The sequence below is a fragment of the Piliocolobus tephrosceles genome, chromosome 3, assembly GCF_002776525.5.
Source record: "Piliocolobus tephrosceles isolate RC106 chromosome 3, ASM277652v3, whole genome shotgun sequence".
NCBI lineage: Eukaryota > Metazoa > Chordata > Mammalia > Primates > Cercopithecidae > Piliocolobus > Piliocolobus tephrosceles.
The window spans coordinates 118,823,715-118,845,404 of NC_045436.1; the positions used below are offsets into that span (position 1 = coordinate 118,823,715).

At 39.3% G+C, this 21,690-nt stretch overlaps 1 protein-coding gene across 5 annotated transcripts in view; it reads right to left on the bottom strand.

Moving 5' to 3' along the window:
- RUFY3 (RUN and FYVE domain containing 3) overlaps positions 1-21,690 on the bottom strand; it is a 110,063-nt gene that overhangs the window by 8,258 nt on the left and 80,115 nt on the right. For 3 of the 5 annotated variants that reach the window (XM_023190256.3, XM_023190257.3, XM_023190258.3), the window contains 7 exons: positions 17,613-17,705; positions 15,914-15,997; positions 11,876-12,043; positions 11,256-11,353; positions 6,976-7,095; positions 5,982-6,081; positions 765-829 (listed from right to left, as the gene is read on the bottom strand). In XM_023190256.3, coding sequence (XP_023046024.1) covers positions 765-829; positions 5,982-6,081; positions 6,976-7,095; positions 11,256-11,353; positions 11,876-12,043; positions 15,914-15,997; positions 17,613-17,705 — 728 coding nt within the window. Of the gene's footprint in view, positions 1-764; positions 830-5,981; positions 6,082-6,975; positions 7,096-7,322; positions 9,647-11,255; positions 11,354-11,875; positions 12,044-15,913; positions 15,998-17,612; positions 17,706-21,690 lie in introns of those variants that run through there. The other 2 variants (XM_023190260.3, XM_023190259.3) reach the window with 1 other exon arrangement.

Here is a 21,690-nt window from a genome sequence, read left to right on the forward strand (position 1 = left end):
GAGATTCTCAAGAGAAAGAAAAAATGAGAGATGAGAGATAAGAGAAATCAGAGTACTTATTTATTTATTTATTTATTTTTTTGAGACGGAGTCTCACTCTATTGCCCAGGCTGGAGTGCAGTGGCGCTATCTTGACTCACTGCAACCTCTGCCTCCTGGGTTCAAGTAATTCTCCTGCCTCGGCCTCCCAAGTAGTTGGGATTACAGGCAGGTACCACCAGACCCGACTAATTTTGTATCTTTAGTAGAGACGGGGTTTCACCATGTTGGCCAGGCTGGTCTCGAACTTCTGATCTCAGGTGATCTACCTGTCTCGGCCTCCCAAAGTGCTGGGATTATGGGCGTGAGCCACTGCGCCCAGCCACTTATTTGAAATTCAGCACATAGGTAGAAACAAGTCATACTCAAATATATTTAAGAAGCTAAGAAATGCTATGTATGACTTATACTTTATTCTCCTAGGAAACCAATTCAGTAAAGGTGGGAAATAACCTCTTAAGTGATCATTTGAGCTTGGGAATTAATCAGGGAAGAGAGAGAGGACAGCCTGATCATCCTTTCCTCTGAAATGGCCTAATGGGTCTGGTTTCATACATGTTATATGGTTTATTATTTACTAACTTCCACTTCGAATGTCTTCCTGGCATATTAATATTAGAAGTCAGTGTCTGGTCGGTGTCAATGCCAATGTATATAAAAAACTCCCCCCTTCCCACCACCCCAGAATAACTTTACATCTTAGTTAATACTTGATTAACAAACACCTGTGGCTTTCTTCCAGGGGCTTTTTTAGTTTAACATTTTCCTCTTGCATTTTGTGCTTCCCATCCTGCCAAAAGAAAACAGCCCAATTTATTTATTATTCAGAATGCTAAACAATGATGATATTGCACATATTTTCTTCTGCAATGCCTTAGTTTGGGTATAAAGCTAAGTAACTTATTTTTTTTTTAATCAGGGAAGGGATCTAACTTTCAAGCTATGTTTCCTCATTCTTTGCTCTAAGTAGTTTCTTAACTATTCTGATAGTTTGTGACAAATGATTTTCAAAGTAGATATTTTAATTCTTGAGATTCAAATAAAATTCAGAATGTATTCTATTTATTTGCAAAGTTGGCTCAAGATATCAGTTACTTCTTAGAGGAAGTATAATTTTCCCCCCCCCAGACTGAGCTCTGAAAAACTGGTAAAACCAAGGATGGCCATATCCATCAGACTATAATCCTCTGGATGTTCAATCAAATTGATGCCCCAGGGCCACAACTTTTTTTTTTTTTTTCCGAGACAGGGTCTCGCTCTTGTCACCCAGGCTGGAGTACAGTGGTGCCATCTCATCTCACTGCAACCTCTGCCTCCCAGGTTCAAGTGATTCTTGTGCCTCAGCCTCCTGAGTAGCTGGGATTATAGGTGTGCACCACCATGCCTTGCTAATTTTTGTATTTTTAGTAAAGACGAGGTTTCACCATGTTGGCCAGGCTGGTCTCGAACTCTTTACCTCAAGTGATCCGCCCGGGTTCAAGTGATTCTTGTGCCACAGCCTCCTGAGTAGCTGGGATTACAGGCAGGCGCCACCATGCCCAGCTAATTTTTGTATTTTTAGTAGAGACGGGGTTTCACCATGTTGGCCAGGCTGGTCTCAAAGTCCTGACCTCAAGTGATCCATCCGTCTTGGCCTCACAAAGTGTTGGGATTACAGGTGTGAACCACCCAATGCCACTATCTCTATAGCCTGTTCAACTCAAGGAGTTTTCTACTTGGCAGGACAGATGTAAAGTTTCAAACTGCATTTCTTTCTTTCTTTCTTTCTTTTTGAGATGGAGTCTTGCTCTGTCACCCAGGCTGGAGTGCAGTGGCGTGATCTCGGCTCACGCGATTCTCCTGCCTCAGCACCTGAGTAGCTGGGATTATAGGCGCCCACCACCACACCTGGCTAATTTTTGTATTTTAGTAGAGACAGGGTTTCACCATGTTGGCCAGGATGGTCTTGAACTCCCAACCCAGGTAGTCCGCCCGCCTCGGCCTCCCAAAGTGCTGGGATTACAGGCGTGAGCCACTGCGCCCAGCCTCAGACTGTTTTTCTACCAATACTCTTAAGCTCTGCCTGGGCAAATTTTGTTTGTTTTGGAGACGGAGTCTCACTCTGGCACCCAGGCTGGAGTGCTGTGGTGTGATCTTGGCTCACTGCAACCTCTTCCTCCTGGTTTCAAGCGATTCTCTGGCCTCAGCATCAGGAGTAGCTGGGATTACAGGTACACGCCGCCAGGCCCGAAGTAGAGATGGGGTTTCACCATGTTGCCCAGGCTGGTCTTAAACTCCTGAGCTCAGGCAATCCACCCACCTTGGCCTCACAAAGTGCTGGGATTACAGGCGTAAGCCACAGAGCCTGGCCAGGTGCTGAGCAGTTTTCAGGGCTACATTTTTTTCTGTGGTACACACACCCACTGCTGCTTGCCTTCAACTGTTGCCCATGTGCATCCAAAAGTGGAATGTGTCTTCTTTTTGTTTGTTTTTTGAGACAAGGTCTCATGCTATTGCCCAGGCTAGAGTGCAGTGGCATGATCACAGCTCACTGCAGCCTCGACCTCCTGGGATCAAGTGATCCTCCCACCTCAGCCTCCTGAGCAGCTAGGACTATAGGCACGAGCCACCACACCCAGATAATTTTTAAATTTTTTTTGTAGAGATGAGGTCTCCCTATGTTGCCCAGGCTAGTCTCTTACTCCTGGGATCAAGCAATCTTCATGCCAACGGCCTCCCAAAGTGCTAGGATTACAGGTGTGAGCCACCCAGCTGAAACGTGTGTTCTTAACACCACTCAAGTATCAAGGAAGAGAGGTCAATACTTATCCTCCTGGAAATGCCACTGCAAGTAACAACTGGAGATTGAAAAACTTAAAACCTCACTGGAAAAATAGGGTGAGATAGGTCAAGATTTTAAGTAAACTCTTATAAACCTTTTAGATTTTATGTTCACTAAATTAAAATAATAAAGATAGCATGCTACAGACAGTGGTTATTTTAATTATATTTATTTATTTATTTTTGAGGTGGAGTCTTGCTCTGTCGCCCAGGCTGGAGTGCAATGGCACGGTCTTGGCTCACTGCACCCTCTGCCTCCCAGGTTCAACTAATTCTCCTGCCTCAGCCTCCCTAGTAGCTGGGATTACAGGAGCCCACCACCATGCCTAGCTAATTTTTGTATTTTTAGTAGAGACGGGGTTTCACCATGTTGGCCAGGCTGGTCTTGAACTCCTGACCTCGTGAGCTGCCCACATCGGCCTCCCAAAGTGCTGGGATTACAGGTGTGAGCCACCGTGCCTGGCCTAGAGTGGTTCTTTGTACACTTTGAATTATTAGTAGTGGTACTATTTAATAAATATCCACATACCATCGTTTTCTATTTGCCAGTAAATTAGCAGCTCACTCTCTAGAAATTTTAAATAGTTTACGAACTCTTCCTGCTTTGTTGTATACTAGAGGTATTCAAAAAGTTCATGGAAAATGCGTATTACAAAAAGACTGTGCATGGACTTCAAAAAGTTTTTGCAGCAAAATAAACTTGTACTAACTTATTTTAATATATCTGACCAGGATTTGGTTTGAGTCACTAAAAAGGATAAGACATCAGTTTGAAAAGAACCCCAGGCTGGGCATGGTGGCTCGTGCCTGTCATCCTAGCACTTTGGGAGGCTGAGGTGGGCATATGGCTTGAGCCCAGGAGTTCAAGACCAGCCTGGACAACATGGCAAGACCCCGACTCTACCAAAAAAATACAAAAATTAGCTGAGTGTTGTGGTGTGTGCCTATAGTCCCAGCTGCTCGGGAGGCTGAGGTAAAAGTATCACTTGAACCTGGGAAATCGAGGCTGCAGTGAGGCACGATCATGCTACTGTACTCCGTTCTAGGTGAGAGTGAGACTCTGTCTTAAAAAAAAAAAAAAAAAAAGAAAGAAAGAAAAAGAAAAAAGGAAGAGTCCCTATCAGAGTAACATGAATTCTGCTAAAATTGAAGCAAGAACAAACATCAAATTGATGGTGAAGCATTGATGGAAGAATTGTGAAATTATTGATGCTTTACAAAAAGCTTTTGGGGACAATGCCCCAAAGAAATCAGCAGTTTACAAAAGGATAACTCATTTTAAGAAGGGGCCAGATGGTGTTGAAGATGAAGTCTGCAGTAGCAGCCTATCCACATCAATTTGTGAGGATCTCATTCATGCTCTAATTAAAGAGGAACAACGATTAACAGTAGAAACAACAGCCAATACCACAGATATCTCAATTGGTTCAGCTTATACAATCTGGCTGAAAAATTAAAGTCGAGTAAACTTTCTACTTGATGGGTGCCAAATCTGTTGTGCCCATATCAGCTGCAGACAAAAGTACAGCTTTCAATGGAAATTATAAACAAGTGGGATCAAGAACCTGAAGCATTTGTTTGAGAAATTATAACAGGAGATGTAACAACTTCATAGTACAATCCTGAAGATAAAGCACAATCAAAGCAATGGCTATGAAGAGGTGGAAGTGGTGCAATAAAAGCAAAAGCAGACAGGTCAAGAGCAAAGGTCATGGCAACAGTTTTTAGGGATGCTGAAGGCACTTTGCTTGTTGACTTTCTGGAAGGCCAGAGAATGCCAACATCTGCTTATTGTGAGAGTGTTTTTAATTTTTTTTTTATTTTTTGAGACAGAGTCTTGCTCTGTCACCCAGGCTGGAGTGCAGTGGTGTGATCTTGGCTCACTGCAACCTCCACCTCCCAGGTTCAAGTGATTCTCGTGCCTCAACCTCCCAAGTAGCTGGGACTAGAGACTACAGGCACATGCCACCACACTCGGCTAATACTTGTGAGTCTGTTTCGAGAAAGTTAGCCAACGCTTTAGCATAAAAATGCCCAGGAAAGCTTCAACAGAGAGTCCCATCCCACCAGAAATATGCTCCTAACTCATTCCTCTCGTCAAACAAGGGCACTTCTGTGAGAGTTACGATGGGAAATCATTAGGCATCCACTTTACAGTCCTGAGTTGGCTCTTCTGATTTCTGTTTCCTAATCTTAAAATATCATTAAAGGGCACCAATTGTTCTTCAGTTAATAATGTGAAAAGATTGTATTGATATGGTTCAATTCCCAGGAGACTCAGTTCTTCAGGGATGGCCTACATGACTGGTATCATCACTTACAAAAGTCTCTTGACCTTGATGGAACTTAGGTTGAGAAATAAAGTTTATATATTTTTACCTTTTAATTCCACTTCCCAAGATCTTTTGAAGTCCCCTTGAATAATAAAGTATATACAGGAGGCAATTTTTTCACTGTTTGTCTGTCACAGAAAAAGTTATTTCAAGTTTTTCTGATTTCATTATTTCCTGGGCCCCAGAGATGATTTTATCCAATTTTAGCTCCTTCACCACTAATCTCCTTCTAAGATTATTATGTAGAAATTTCTACTTTTGCTCTTTATTCTATATTACCTTCCCTTCCTCAAGCCTAGTTCCCGCTCTAATTATTCCCATGAGAAGTTTAGTTCCTTAAGGATACTCAAAGTGAAATCCTCATGATTTGAAAAAGATATACAGAAGCAAATCCACATTGTGGAAAATTCTGTTAAAGGGGAATTCAGGGTTGGAGAGGGATTATTATACTATTTCATTAAAATTATTATTTAGCAGAAATCCAAGAAACATATATTTTTGTTAAGACATCAAAATAATCTTACTTAAAAAATTATTAAAAGGGAAACAGGGTCACTGTGATTATTAAAATCCCCCTTTCCAAATGAAATCAACTTAGAGAAAGTATCCTAGAGGGAGACCCAGAATCAAGCTTTCATCTGTTCACACAATTACTGGTTGCTATCCACATACTTAAGGACACAGTCACTAACTATGTGATCTGTAAAGGAAATCTGACAGGCCTATCAAGGTAGCCTCTAAAATTTAAACTGAAATTAAGTAAAAGAACAAGGGAATAGCAAATATTACCATCTTGGATTCTGGCTTCTGGGAACCCCTTCCTGGGATGCTCCTGTCGTTTTGTAATCTTCTTTCTTTTTCCTGTTTTAGTTCTAACTCAAGCTGGTTCCTGAGGTAAGTTGGAGAGGAAAAGGATGAAAAATTGGAATTCTATACAGACATATTCTCTAAAGAATGCCAACCCCTTGTTCTACAGTGCAGTAATTAAAAATGGTTAAGGGCTTGCTGTCAGAGAGACAGGTTTTTAAATGATAATGTTGCCACTTCTAAGCTTAACTATGTGAATCTGGACACATTTAACATCTCTAATCTCTACTTTTTTTTGAGACGGAGTCTTGTTCTGTTGCCCAGGCTGGAGTGCAGTGGCATGATCTCTGGTCACTGTAACCTCTGTTTTCCAGGTTCAAGCAATTCTCCTGCCTCAGCCTCCCGAGTAGCTGGGATTACCAGCACCCACCACCATGTCTGGCGAATTTTTGTATGTTTAGTAGAGATGGGGTTTCACCATCTTGGCCAGGCTGGTCTGGAACTCCTGACCTCAGGTGATACACCTGCCTTGGCCTCCCAAAGTGCTGGGATTACAGGCATGGGTCACTGCGCCCAGCCTTAACCTCTACTTTAATCTGAAAGTGGAGGCAATAATATCGCTAATAGGGTTGATATGAAGATATTAGGAGAGTTTGCATGTGAAGTGCTTTGTAAAGTATCTGGCACACAGTAAGAATTCAGGAAATATTATATATTATTATTAGTGTTATTTTGGCTAATAATTACTATTTATCTGGGATCTTGGGCTCTAATTTTCTAATTCTTTGATCACAAAGCATGTTGATCGGATTTGGGGAATGTTGAAGTACGTGAAGCTTTCTGAATTCCAATTCCAGAGAAAGGACATTGCAAAGACAGAGCCGACCTGGCTGTAAGTCATGAGACCCCTCTTCTTGCTGTCTACCCTAAGAATTACCCATGACCACCCTGTCAGCTCAAGCTGCCCCCTCTTCACCGCTGCCTGGTGAGCTCCTCGACTTCCAGCTGCAGACTGTTGATCTTGTCTCCAAAGTCCTGTTTGAAGAGCCGGTTGTCCAACTCAGCAGACTGGCGGCTTCGCTCAGCCTGGCGCAATCTGGATGTGAGCCACATGAACTTGTGATAAAAAACAAAAGCCATGGTGGGGAGAAAGACCAAGTTCACAACACAACATAAAATAACCCAAGGAAGAATGCACAGAGAGACAGAGAGAGGAAAAAAACTTTGCAGGACACAGGCAAAGAAATTATGAAGGGGGAAAGATGGAAAAGAAACAAATTCTAAAGAAAAGTAAGATGAAGGTGAACCAGGCAGAGGAAAAGCTGATTTTCCATTTTTTTTTATTCTAGTACTACAGTTTACAGCCATTAGATGATAAACAATAAAACATCACTTTTTAGAAAATCCATATCCAAAGCCAACCTCAAGTACACAGTAATTTAAGTTAAATCCACTTTTTAAAAAAATTTCCTAATAGGTTTGGTACTTAATTTTTCTGTTTTACACACATAACTGGAACTTGTAAACGGGCAACTACCTTCTTCTATGTGGAATTATAGTTTTTTCTTGTCCTTTCCCCCAAACCACATATATTAAATCATGGGACATTATATATCAACCCTCACCCACGCTTTGGGTTATTCTATAAGGAATAGCCTTTGTCAGAATTTGGCTGTCTCCTTCCTTTCCCATTCCCACAAAAAATGTGTGACTAAGTGGACAAAGAACTCAGCACTGGGCCTGTTTAAGACTCTGACCATATTCTCCAGAAGATTCTGATGGATGTTTTCTTCTAAATATCTTATAACTTTGCACCTATACAGCATGTTTTAGAAGGTAAAACACTTGGGGCTTTATATAATAGAATTTAAAAGCATGCTATGTGTAGGTTTTAGAAAGTTTAATTTTGGTATTTGATCACTCCTTCCAAATGCTCATAGAAAAGGCAACCCATCACCACAAAAGGTTGATGAAGAGAAGAATACAGCAGGAGCTTTGTTCTTATAGGTGCAAATTATAAGAATTAAAATAAGTTCAAGAGCACAGGATCTTCCACTTCCATGAAGTTGGTCTAAACATATGTTCTTTGACTTGATTTTAGTTCAAGTCCAATCTGTGCAGGGACCTATATAAGCACATATGGAATCCATCGTACACTCTTAATTATGGTTTTGCCAAGAAAAAGATAAAGAATTTTAAGAGCTGGAAGTGAAAGGGTTATCTGTGTCCCCACCTAATCAGCTGAAATGCTGCAAAGCATACCAGAAGGAAAAAAAAGAGAGAAAAAAACCCAAATATTTTGTCAGGACCTTTTGAAGGAATGAAGGCTTATGTAAAGCCCATCTCTTCAAATCAAAAATCATCTTAAAAAATCAAAGTATTTATAGGATTATTTACAATGTTAAAGCCTAGAGAGGGTTAGTCTGTGGTCACTTAGAAACAGAAGCCCTGCTAATATCTACTGGGAATCTGTATTTTTGTACTAAATAATAATAAAGAATATAAGTTTATCATTTATTTCCTATTCTGAAATGTTTTTCTAGTAATTCAATTATTAGCTTCCCAGAACCTTTAGCAAATCTTCATCTGAACAAAAAGTAACAGAAACTTTTAAGTAAATGTTTCCAGGTAAGAAATGACAGGCCAGGCAGAATATCAACATTCATGTCTATACCCTGTCCTTTTTATTCCAATAAGAAAAGCAGGATAAGAAAAATGGGTACTGCATCATTTTTTTAATAGGAGAGGAGTGTTTCTATTAGAATCATTCTCTCTGAACTGCCTAAGTAGGAAGCGGAACTGCAGGAAAATGGCAGAGGTAGAAGATGACAAACATAAGGAGGGTTTCCCCAAGCGTCCACATTATTATGTTATCATAAGTTACCTAATTACTAACTTCATCTCTATGTATTTTAAAGAAATATAAGGATGCTGTTTTTTCTGTTTTTTCTTTTTTTCAAAAGTCACTAAGGCAAAAAAAGTTGCAAGCAATCTTGGTTACTGAGAATAGAAGTGTAGTGAAAGTGAAATACTAAGTACTATCCTTGTCTTGGGGATTAAACCTACATAACAAAAGTGAAAAGGGGTCATGGTTTAAGAGACACAGAACTATTTTAGAAGAGTCCGAGTTCACGTGGTAGTTACCTCTAGTTCATTACACTGCAATGGCAGAACAGGCTTGCAGATACAGACATGAACAATGCACCGAGAATCTGATATTATCAACGATTGGGTTGTAAAGGCATCATTAATATATGTACAGAGCTTCAGTTCCCTAGGCTTTTTCAAAAAAGTGGTATTTTTATTTATGGGTCAACTCAGAAATAATTTCTCAAAGTTTACTCAGCTTTTAGTTAGGAACTTATACCAATTTTTCTAACCCTGGGGAGAAAACAATAAGAAAAACACCCAACCTACATCTCCAAATGGTTTTTTAAAAGTCCAACAAATTCAAAGTCAACTTTTTGGTGACATTTTATAGAGAATCAGAGCTTAAATGTAATAGCTTTCAGATTTCTTCCTTTTACAATTAAGTTGTGATATCAGACTTGTGACGTGACCAACTGAAAAATGCCTAATGATGTTTTGGGATCAGTTTATTTGCTGCACTATTTAAGGTCTTTGCCTGTTTCACCAAATCCTTTTCACTAAATAAAATAAAAATGACAATGAAGTGAAAGGGGAATGAGAAAATGGATAAACAGGAAACACAAAAATAGCAAGAGAATAGGTCAGCTTAATATTCAAAGAGATAAGTCATTATTTCTTTCTGTTTGCTTTAAATTCCAAGTCAAAGCATCATTGAAAATGAATTTGATACATTTCACTTCAAAAGCACAATTTATGAACAGTAAAATCATTTTGTTAAATCATAAACATATAACTATGTATGAGCAAGTATACAACCGTCTTTCCTAGGTAAGACTGATACATTTTTATTTGGCTATATAAGAGGTTTCAGGCTTATTTATAAATTTGCCATTAAGTTTTGAGTTAACATTAATATGCATTGCTGTTCAGGACCCTTACTAGTTAAGAATCATCTGAATATAAGAAGTCACCCATTAATCCATTCATTCATATATCTACTGAATGAATGCTTATATATTCAAAGCACTGTGACAGACCTAATGAGTGAACTCAAAAGATTAGTTAACTAATCTCAGGGAGCTTACGCTTGCATCGGAGGACACATATATAAAGGGTTAAAAGGTAAAGCAGACAGAAGAGCCATAAACAGTATAGATAAATATGAATATGAAGCTATGGGAATTCCCAGAAAGATCATTTCTAGCTGCAAACAGGTATCAGAGGAAACTCTGGGGAGGTGGCATTTGAGCCTAAACTTAAAAATGAAGAATAAGGGAGTGGGAAGAATTAGGACATTTCTAATTGGTGGAACTATCGGGAAAGAAATGAATGAGAAAACTGGGAAGTACATCCAGGGACCAGTAGTTTAGTTTTGCTCAAGTGCAAGAAGGGTGACGAACAGGTGTTGAAGGTAGAAACATCAAATGACCTTGGGTGCCATGTCTCATTCAATCTTGAAGACTCAGCCATTTCTCTTGGCTGCTGAGTTGCCAGACAGAAAATGGTAGTTTCACACAAACAGAGAAAGAGAGTAGCATAGGAAGAAGATGTGCTTTGGGCAGACTAAATTGGAGATACTGGTGAAAGATAGTTGCCCAAAGGATGAAAACTCAAGACTGGCCTCCAGATGAAGGTAAGAGCTGGGGAAACACACTGGAGGTGACAGTGGAAGCTACAGAACTACCCAGGAAAAAGAAAAGGGAGATAAAAAGAAAAGGGTTAAAGAAGGGAAAGATCCAGAATAGATCCTTGGAGGACACCTATCTCTCACTGCCTCTATATACCCCAGCATCCAAGTATTCAAAGAATAAAATCACAGAATTACATACATATATTTAAGGGTCCTTTCATGCTTTTAAGTATCCTTCCCCTAACACATGATTCTGATAAGGGTTAAGAGTTCTGATGTTCAAAACAGTCGTCAAAGGCTGACCTTTCCTTTTTTTATTTTTTTTAAGGCTAGTCAAGTAACTGACATTTCCTAAAAACATTTCAGTCATATCTTAGAAAACATACATAATATTTAATTGGCTTTTTTTCTACCAGAATGTCTTATGCTAATTTGGAAGAATTTCATATATTTTCTGTTTGCTGAATGTACAGCACATTCTCTTCACTATCAGCACTGACAACCAAAGTGTTTCATTAAAGAACCAGGACTTTTACCTTTGTTCAAGTTGTTTAATGGTAGCAGCCATCTGATTAGTCTTCTCTTCCAAGCGACTGTTTAGTTCACTTTTCTGTTTTACTCCTAAGTCTGAACTCTGTTATGGAAAATAATGATAAACAACCTGTATAACATAAATCCTAAAATTACAACCACACATGCCTTTTGAATCTAATGGTAAGTGGGAAAACAGAAATGTTCATATATTTCGATATCAGTTAATCCTTAAATGGAAAAAAAAGCAATTTATCTAAAGTTAGTATTGTTATTCGCAGTGTTATCACAGTAATAGTTCATCAATGTATCACTTTCCAGTGTAAAAGCTAATAGAATATATAACTCAGCTGGCATGGTAGACTGCAGAATAGAAATTATACTATAGGATAAAAAAGACCCTCACCCTCTATTATAATGTGAAAAGTGGTCATGGTTTTCTGTAACAGCAATACAGGATCCCATGAGGGTCTGATTCTGAAAGTAGTTTATTGGCAGCTAGCATTAAAATGAGATGTGATTCTTTCCTCTTGTAATTAAAGTGTGATTCTGGAGGATAAGATGGAAGAAGGGGAGCCCCAGGATTTTAGAAAGCCAGTGAATCTATTCCTCATACTTCCCCTACCTGCAACTTAAAGGCAAGTTCGTGCTTGAGAGCTCTGAGGTCATCCAGCTGCTGCCGAAGAGATACCAGGGCATCCTGCTTCTCACAGACATCCTTCTCCAGCATCTTCATGGCCAATTCCATCTCCTGCCTCATGCTGATCTGCATCTCCAGCTCTTTTTCAACATCCTGCCCCCAAAGGTAAGTAAATTGCTTACACTCTGTTTCTTCAACTAAGTACAAACCATAATATTTCACAGGAAAAAGTATACCAAAACTCTCAGGTCGAATATTCTAGCAAAACAGCTTAAGCTACCATTCATTTTCAGAAACATTAACAATAATTAATTGATAATGAACAATAATTAGAATACACAATAACATTTGCCCAATAATGTACAAATCTGAAAAACCTGCTAAGCCAAAGTTAGTGCTATTTAATATGTCTAAAATATACACATATTTGAGACACTTCATTAGACCTTAAGACAACTGATGGTCATATCTTATTATAGAAATACACATACAGGATTACAGTAGTCAGCACAAAATGAAGCAGTTGCAATCCCCCTAAATGTGAATGTTGTTGATATATTCAAGAGCCCAGGGAACCCAGAGGACCATCTGGGTCCTTGGGGTAACATCACAATTACTGAGGATGACTAGTATGGTTAAGAGGCTAACAGAATTTTTTTTTTTTTTTTTTTTTGAGGTGAAGTCTAGCTCTGTCACCCAGGCTGGAGGGCAGTGGCTCGATCTTGGCTCACTGCAACCTCCACCTCCCGGATTCAAGCGATTCTTCTGCCTTAGCCTCCTGAGTAGCTGGGACTATGGGTGCGCGCCACCACACGCAGCTAATTTTTTGTATTTTTAGTAGAAATGAGGTTTCATCATGTTGATCAGGCTGGTCTCGAATTCCTGACCTCGTGATTCACCTGCCTCAGCCTCCCAAAGTGCTGGGATTACAGGTGTGAGCCACTGCGCTCGGCCGCTAACAGAATTTTTAGTTCACTTAACATGAAACTTCTGTCTCAACCATTACTGCAACATTATTTGGGTGATCACAGACACAAAGACCTGAGGATCTTCTGCAACTGCCTTGTGCCTTGGGCTCACCTAGGACCTCACCTACTTTCTTAGTTTCCTTCCTTCTTAACAAACATTTTGTCTTACTGTGATAAAAGGATATGAAAAATTTTAAGATTTTTATTATGTGCCACTTCACTGAAATTCTCGTTTTACATGATTAGCATTACAGAAAACGAATCACAACCCTTCTTAAAATGCTGACATATATTATTTCTGCGACCTTTCTTATGAAAAGTATTACATTTTGAGATCTCAGTCACAAACACATAGAAGGCCAATGCTAAGTATTTTAAGGATGTTAAAATAATACCACTTTGCTTTCAAAAAATCTGAAATTCTGGCCGGGTGTGATGGCTCACACCTGTAATCCCAGCACTTTGGAAGTCTGAGGTGGGTGGATCACAAGGTCAGGAGTTTGAGACAAGACTGGCCAATGTGGTGAAACCCTGTCTCTACTAAAAATACAAAAATGAGCTGGGTGTGGTGGCAGGTGCCTGTAATCCCAGCTATTTAGGAGGCTGAGGCAGGAGAATCTCTTGAACCCGGGAGGTGGAGGTTGCAGTGAGCTGAGATTGCACCACTACACTCCAGCCTGGGCAACAGAGCAAGACTCCATCTCAAAATACAAAACAAAACAATAAATAAATAAATCTAAAATTCTGTCATATTCTGTCAATTTGTAACATACATACATTTTTGAGACAGGGTCTCCCTCTGTCACCCAGGCTGGAGTGCAGTGCGATCTTTGCTCACTGCAGCCTTAATTTCCTTGGGCTCAGGTGATCTCCCTCCTCAGCTTCCCAAGTAACTGGGAATACAGGCATGCACCACCAAGCATGGTTAATTTTGTAATTTTTGTAGAGATAGGGTCTCCCTATGTTGCCCAGGCTGGTCTCAAACTCCTGAGCTCAAGCAATCCTCCCAAAATGCTGGGATTACAGGTGTGAGCCATGGCACTTGGCCTGTAATAATTTTTTAGTACAAGTTAAGTCACTCCTTACTTTCAGGCTCCTCCTTATTCTTAAAGACTTTCTGGGGAGTTTCTTGTGTTTGTTATACTATCTAAACCCCAGGAAGAGTTAATATGTGGAAACCAGGGGTTATTAATATAATAACACTAGCACCTGGAGAAAATCCAGTACAGGAACAGTATCCCTTATTATAAATTCTTTTTTAAAAAAGTATGATTGACACATAGTAATTTATGGTGTAGAACATGATGTTTCGATAATATAAAAATTGTGTAATGACCAAATCAGAGAAACGAACGTATCTATCATCTTAAACATTTATCATTTCTTTGTTCTTTGTGATGAGAATATTAAAAAGTCTCTTTTCTTTCCAGCATAAAGAAAAGATGAATATTTAAGGTGATGGGTATCCCAAGAACACTGATTTGGTCTTTACAAATTACATGAGTATATTAAATTATCATATGTACCCTGGAACTATGTATATCTATTATGCATCAATAAAACAACAACAACAAACCTTTCTTCTAACTATTTTAAAATGTATATTAATGTTAACTCTAGTTACCACACACTATGCAACAGAGGACCAGAACTTATTCCTCCTATCTAACTATAGCTTTGTACCTGTTGACCAATCTCTTACTATCCCCTGCCTCCTCTCCCCCTAGTAACCACCACCTTACTCTCTATTTTTATGAGAACATTTTAGATTCCACATATGAGTGTTATCATATGGCATTTCTCTTTCTGTGTTTAGCTTATTACACTTCACATAACGTCCTCTAGGTTCACCCATGTTGCCACAAATGACAGGATTTCATTCTTTTTTATAGCTGAATAGCCTCACATTGTGTTTATGTACCATGCTTTCTTTATCCATTCATGTGTTGATGAACACTTAGGTTGATGCCATATCTTGGCTACTGTGAATAATGCTGCAATAAACATAGGAGTGCAGATTATCTTTGATATACACCCAGTAGTGGGATTGCTGGATCATATGCTAGACTGATTTTTAATTAATTTATTTTTTATTTTTTGAGATGGAGTCTGGCTCTGTCGCCCAGGATGGAGTGCAGGGATGCAATCTTGGCTCACTGCAGCCTCCACCTCCCAGGTTCAAGCACTTCTCCTGCCTCAGCCTCCCAAGTACCTGGGATTACAGGTGCATACCACCATGTCTGGCTTTTTTTTTTTTTTTTTTGTATTTTTAGTAGAGACAGGGTTTCACCATGCTGGTCATGCTGGTCTCGAACTCCTGACCTCATGTGATCCATCCACCTGGCCTCCCAAAGTGCTGGGATTATAGGTGTGAGCCACTGTGCCTGGCCCGATTTTTAATTTTTTAAGACAACCTTCATACTGTTTTACATAGTGGCTATACTAATTTATATTTTCACTAGCAGTGTGTAAAGGTTCTCTACATCCTTGTCAACACTTATCTTTCAATTTGATAGTTGTCATTCTGATTAGAGTGAGGTGATATACTCTCTATCTATATATTTATATGTACTTTTTTAATTTCTAAAAAAATCTTAAGACTAATACTGGATGATAAGTTTTCTATTTATATCTAAGACCAATAATAAATCAGAAATAACAGCTAAAAATAAAATAGAGTAATCTTACATTAACAATTCTTTGTAAAGAAAAGAGGAGCCACCACTCCAAGAATCTTTGCAGGGATAAGGACTTAGGTAGGAGTGAGACTGCATAGTTTAAAAAAGTAGGTTCTGTATACTTAATATTGTTGTAATACAAACTACAAAAGCAAAAAAATAAAAATTAAAAAAATCTTATTGTTGAGAATACTCAGAAAAAGATTGAGAAAATATGATAAGGAATGTGGTTTAAAAAGAGATAAACCATTTTATAGGATCTATAGTTTTTCAGAACACTACTGACATTTCTAATCTTGGTGTGTATGATAAAACGTGTAAGTGGGCAGTTACCTTTTAATATATTACTGAACTATTAGAAATTAAGCAAAGTTTACCAATCGTAATTGTGTCTCTTCTTTTAAATGCTTTCTTGCTTCACTTAGTGCTTGTCCTTCTGCAGTTCTGTCTTGCTTGGGACCCTCGAAAAGACAAATAACATTGTACATATTTAAGGATTTGATCTATACAGAATTAGTACACACTAACACTGCTACTTAGTAAGAAAAAAAGATCATACTGAAGCAGGTATGATAATGTACAAACACAACAAAGAAATTGAAGAAGTCTAGTATATTTTTAAAGGTTAAGCTGAATTGGGGGTTTCCTGATACTTTATTTAAAATCCTAAAACAGGTTACCAAACCAGATGATAGAAGTTTTAAAAATCAGCCTCCAAAAATAACATAGTATTCATTTCAAAATATGAGTTGGGCTATAGGTTTTCTTTCTTTTCTTTTTTGAGATGGAGTCTCACTCTGTCGCCCAGGCTGGAGTGCAGAGGTTCAATCTCTGCTCACTGCAACCTCTACCTCTTGGGTTCAAGTGATTCTCCTGTCTCAGCTTCCCGAGTAGCTGGGATTACAGGCGTGTGCCACCACGCCTGGCTAATTTTTGTATTTTTGGTAGAGACGAGGTTTCACCATGTTGGCCAGGCTGGTCTTGAACTCCTGACCTCAGGTGATCTGCCCTCCTTGGCCTCCCAAAGTGCTGGGATTACAGGCGTAAGCCACTGCACCCTGCCCAGGGGCTATAGGTTTAAATGCTAATACATTCAATCTCCAGAGAACTCACAACTGGTATCTTCAATTATAAAGCAAGATCACAGATAAAAACAAGCAGGTCATAAAAAAATTATTCTGAGCAGTCATGAAGTCCATGCATTAAAGTCAATCACTTTACTCATGGAAAACTGCTTTTGTCTCCTCGCAGAGCCTAGTAACTCTTTAAGAACAATTTTAATAACTATGGATTTGAATTCCTAGGGACAGTAGATTAGAAGCATGAAGATAAAAGGAAGTAGAGAGATCATCCTAGGGATAACAACACTAAGCATCAATAAAAAGTAAGAGATGCTAGTGAATACAAAAAAGATAGGGAAAAAAACATCCACAGAAATCGGGGAATATTTAAGTGTAGGTGTCAGAAGCTCTATCAATTTCAATAGCCTCCTAAAGTGGCACTATTATAATTTAGTAGAGAATTGTCAATGTTGGTAATTATGATCCTCAGTCATCATAAAGGGCTAAATGTATTAAATTATGTCCTTAATTAAGAAGGCTCGGAATTGTACAAAACATAAAGGTTTACAAAATTCTGATCAGACATGTATAAAAAGTTTGGTGCTTTAAGGAATTAAGTTATCTAGAAAATACATTTATATGGTAGCTCTTTCCCAGTGATATATAAATGACGTGTCACTTCTTATAAAACAGTAACATGGTGTAAAAGTAATATTATATTTAACATAACAAACTGTTAAATACTGTATGAATCATTAGTACATAAAAACAAGAAACGGAATTAGACTGTTTCGTGAAGTCTCTAAACAGATGTAGGTGGCCGTGAAGCCAAGAAGCATCTTGTAGGAAAAGGCGCATAACCCTCCCACAACCTTCATCACACATGCATGGAGTCTAAATAAAAAGTGTACTTGATACAGGCCAGCTGATTAAAATAGTCCTTTAGAGACTCCCCTTTACCACTAACAAGTTGACATGCTCTCAATGAATATTTTATAAATCCAGTAAGATTAACCTTCCGATTGGATTCCAGTATGTAGGAACTTTCCTCTTTAACTCGTTCCATTTCTTCTTGTAAGGTAATGATCCTGTTGTTTGCAACTGCAAGCTGTGGATAAAATTTTAAAAATAATCTTTTATCTTTTTAAAATGAACAGAGTATAAGGTAATTCACAATCTGCTAGGATATAATTCTTGGGCTTGGATATTCTTAGAAAGCAAGCAAGCTATAGCCCAATAAAAATGTTATTATAGGAACTCAAAAGAAATATTTCTCTTTCTTTATTTTTCTGAGACAGGGCCTCGCTCTATTGCCCAGCCTGGAGTGCAGTGGCATGATCTCGGGTCACTGTAACCTCTGCCTCCTGGGTTCAAGTGATTCTCATGCTTTAGCCTCCCAAGTAGCTGGGACTACAGGCATGTACCACCATGCCCAGCCAATTTTTGTATTTTTAGTAGAGACAAGATTTCACCATATTGGCCAGGCTGGTGTTGAACTTCTGGCTTCAAGAGATCTGCCCACCTCGGCCTCCCGAAGTGCTAGGATTACAGGCGTGAGCCACTGCGCCTTAAGATGATCTCAAGGGTGTTCTTACAGATATACACATGTTTAGTAAGAAAAAAATATATTTATTAAGAACATCTATTTCTAAAATGTTTAATAAAGGGGTCCTGTCACACCATGGAAACCATGTGACAAACCCTCTATAAGATCTTTTATAGATGATTTCTTAAAAGATTAAAGACATGAACTCCAAAGTTCTCATGCTAAAAATTCCATTAAGCATTGAGGAGATTTTTCATTTCAATACCTAAAAAGATCAGATAATGTTATTAGTAGTAAACTGCTATGGGGAAACATTTATATCTCTTTCTTAGAAGGAAAAAGTAAGGTGGAAACACTTTTTCCTTCTCTGCATCTACTAAACTCCCAGAGAATATGAAGTTGCCTGCATGAGGCTGGGAGGAATAACCAAGCAGGCGCCTCTCAGCCAGGCTAATCTCCTTCTCAGTTATTGTCTCCTCACTAGCAGTAGGTTCAGGCTCTGTTCAGTTCCTGTACTAACATGGTAAGCACAGAGAAGCTCATGCTTTCTGGGGGCAGGCCTGAAAACCCAGTTCTCTCTCAGATCCTGTGGCCTAAAAATGTACATGAAACCAATTCTGGGCAAGTAGGTCTCCTCTCTGGATCCAAGTATGCCCTCGGGCAGGTTGTTCCAAAATCTTGATTTAAGAGAAACTATTGGGAAACCTGATTATGGCTGCAGATCACAGGAGGCTTTCCAATTCAGCTTTACCAAAAATGAAGTAGACATTTATCTATCTATCTATCTATTTATTTATTTGAGACAGAGTCTCCCTCTGTTGCCCAGGTTGGAGTGTGGTGGCACAATCTTGGCTACTGTAGCCTTGGTCTCCTGGGCTCAAGCAATCCTCCCGCCTCAGCATCCCGAGTAGCTGGGACTACAGTGTGCACCACAACACCCGGCTAATTTTTTTGGTGTAGAGACGGGGTCTCACTATGTTTCCCAGGCTAACCTTGAACTCTTGGCCTCAAACTATCCTCCTGCCTTGGCTTCCAAAGGGCTGGGATTACAGGTGTGAGTCACCATGCACGGCCTGAAGTGGGTACTTATATCTGCATCTGCTTAATTCTTCTTAGTCTGTCATTCAGATTAAAAACCCAGGAGGGGAAAAGAGGTCTGCTATGTTTTTGACCGGCCTTTTTTTTTTTTTTTTTTGAGATGGGGTTTCGCCATGTTGTCCAGGCTGGTCTTGGAATCCTGGCCTCAAGCGATCCACCCACCTTGACGTCCCAAAGTGTTGGGATTATAGGCGTGAGCCACCATGCCTGGCCTTACTGGCTCTCTTAACCCAAAACGGAAATGGGAAAAGGCAGAACTAATCCCATCTGCTCTCTTACAGCATATTTTCTTTAAGAAAGTAAGTGTTGTTGGTAAAATAAATAAGTAAATGAATAAATATTGTTAGTATTAATATAACTCTAAGGAAGACAAGTCTTATGACTGAGAGAATAAAATTAACAACTATATTTATTGAGTGCTTATGATGTGTTAGGTGCCGTTCTAAGCCCTAATCATGTATTAAATCATTTCATTCACACAGCAATCTCACAAAATGTTATTATTGCTATTTCCATGTTACAGATAAGTAAATCAAGGAATAGAAGCTTAAGTAATTGGCCCAGGATTAGAAGACTAGCAAGTGGCTGGGTGCAGTGGCTCATGCCTATAATCCCAGCAGTTTGGGAGGCCGAGGTGGGTGGATCACCAGAGGTCGGGAGCTCAAGACCAGCCTGGCCAACCTGGTGAAACCCTGTTTCTACAAAAATACAAAAATTAGCCAGCTGAGGTGGTGCATGCCTGTGGTCCCGGCTACTCGGGAGGCTAAGGCAGGAGAATTGCTTGAACCAGGAGGCGGAGATTAAAGTGAGCCGAGATGGCGCCACTGCACTCCAACCTGGGTGACATAGCAATACTCCATCTCAAAACAAACAAACAAACGAACAAACAAAAAAAAAAAACCAAAAACCAAAAAACAAAAACGAAACAAAAAACCCCCAAAAAACTAGCAAGTGCCAAAGCCAGGACACGAACCCAAGTAGCCTAACTTTACAGAGCATGCTTAATTGCTATGCTGTACAGATTCAACAAAGTAGCAGCAGAATAACAGTAAAAAATCTCTGCTGAACATTCCAAAAGTCTATATGATAAGATTCTAAGGACCATAAGCACAAATTGAAGTTTTAAGATTTATAAAATTTAAAAATTTTTGTCCAGAAGTAAAGGCCACAGAGCTGAGTAATAAAAAAGGTATTTTAAAACTATAATAATGAAAGTGTTCCTTCTAAAGAAACACCAATTAAAAGCATCTTCCTGACTAGTGCTTCAATTTGATTTTATTTAAACTAAATTCATCCCAGGGGGTGTAAGAGCATCATTACAATTAGCAATAAAGAAGGTGGGTCAGGCACAGTGGCTATGCCTATAATTCTGGCACTTTGGAAAGTCGAGGCAGGCGGGTTGCTTGAGCTCAGCAGTTCAGGACCAGCCTGGGCAACATGGCAAGACCCTCTCTCTACTAAAAATAGCCAGGTGTGGTGGTGTGTGCCTGCGATCCCAGCTACTTGGGAGGCTGAAGGTGGGAGATCACTTGAGCCTGAGGGGCAGGGGTTGCAGTGAGCCATTGTGCCACTGCACTACAGCCTGGACAACAGAGTGAGACCCTATTTCAGGAAAAAAAAAAAGAAAAAAAAGAAAAAGAAATAAAGAAGGTAAACTCTTTGCCATCTGGGCAATGTTATTTAGTATTTTTCATAAAAACATATAATGCTATTTAAAGAAAAAATATCTGTAGCTAAGGCTTTGGCAAGTTAAGGAAAAAAATATTTTTATTAGAAGTAAACGATGAGGTTATTTTTCTGTTCTTATTTTAGGGACTTTTCTAAGAGTTTTCATATTCTTATCTGATCTTCAGAGTTAATTGTGAGGCTGAAAAGGAAGTATATTGTAAACACTCATTTTCCAGTGACAGAACTGAGCCCCTTGGAGGTCAAGTGACTGACTTACTCAGGAGCACATGAGTTACATAAGCATGATTTGTAGGCAGGGATTACAGATCTTCTGACCAGTACTCTTTACCTTATCTATGTAACTGTCCCAGGAAGAAAACAAGGACAGAGTGGGTGGGGAGTTTGCTAATTTGGAACATAAATCAATGTCTGGCACATATAAATATTTGTCTAGCTCTTGCACAAACAGTGTGTGAAATGTTCACTGAATGAATAAATGATGAATATGCTATATGCTAAACATTTAGTCTAAGCTAGCCCAGAAAAAACATGCACACAAAAGAAACCAAGATATGCCATCAACCAGGCAACATGCCCCTACACAGTCTGATTGGGTAAATGAGATCCCTGCAATAAGCCAACTGGCCATTCTAGTCAGAATAAGGAGTTATGGGCCGGGCGCAGTGGCTCGCGCCTGTAATCCCAACACTTTGGGAGGCCGAGGTGGGTGGATCACCTGAGGTCAGGAGTTCAAGACCAGCCTGACCAACATGGAGAAACC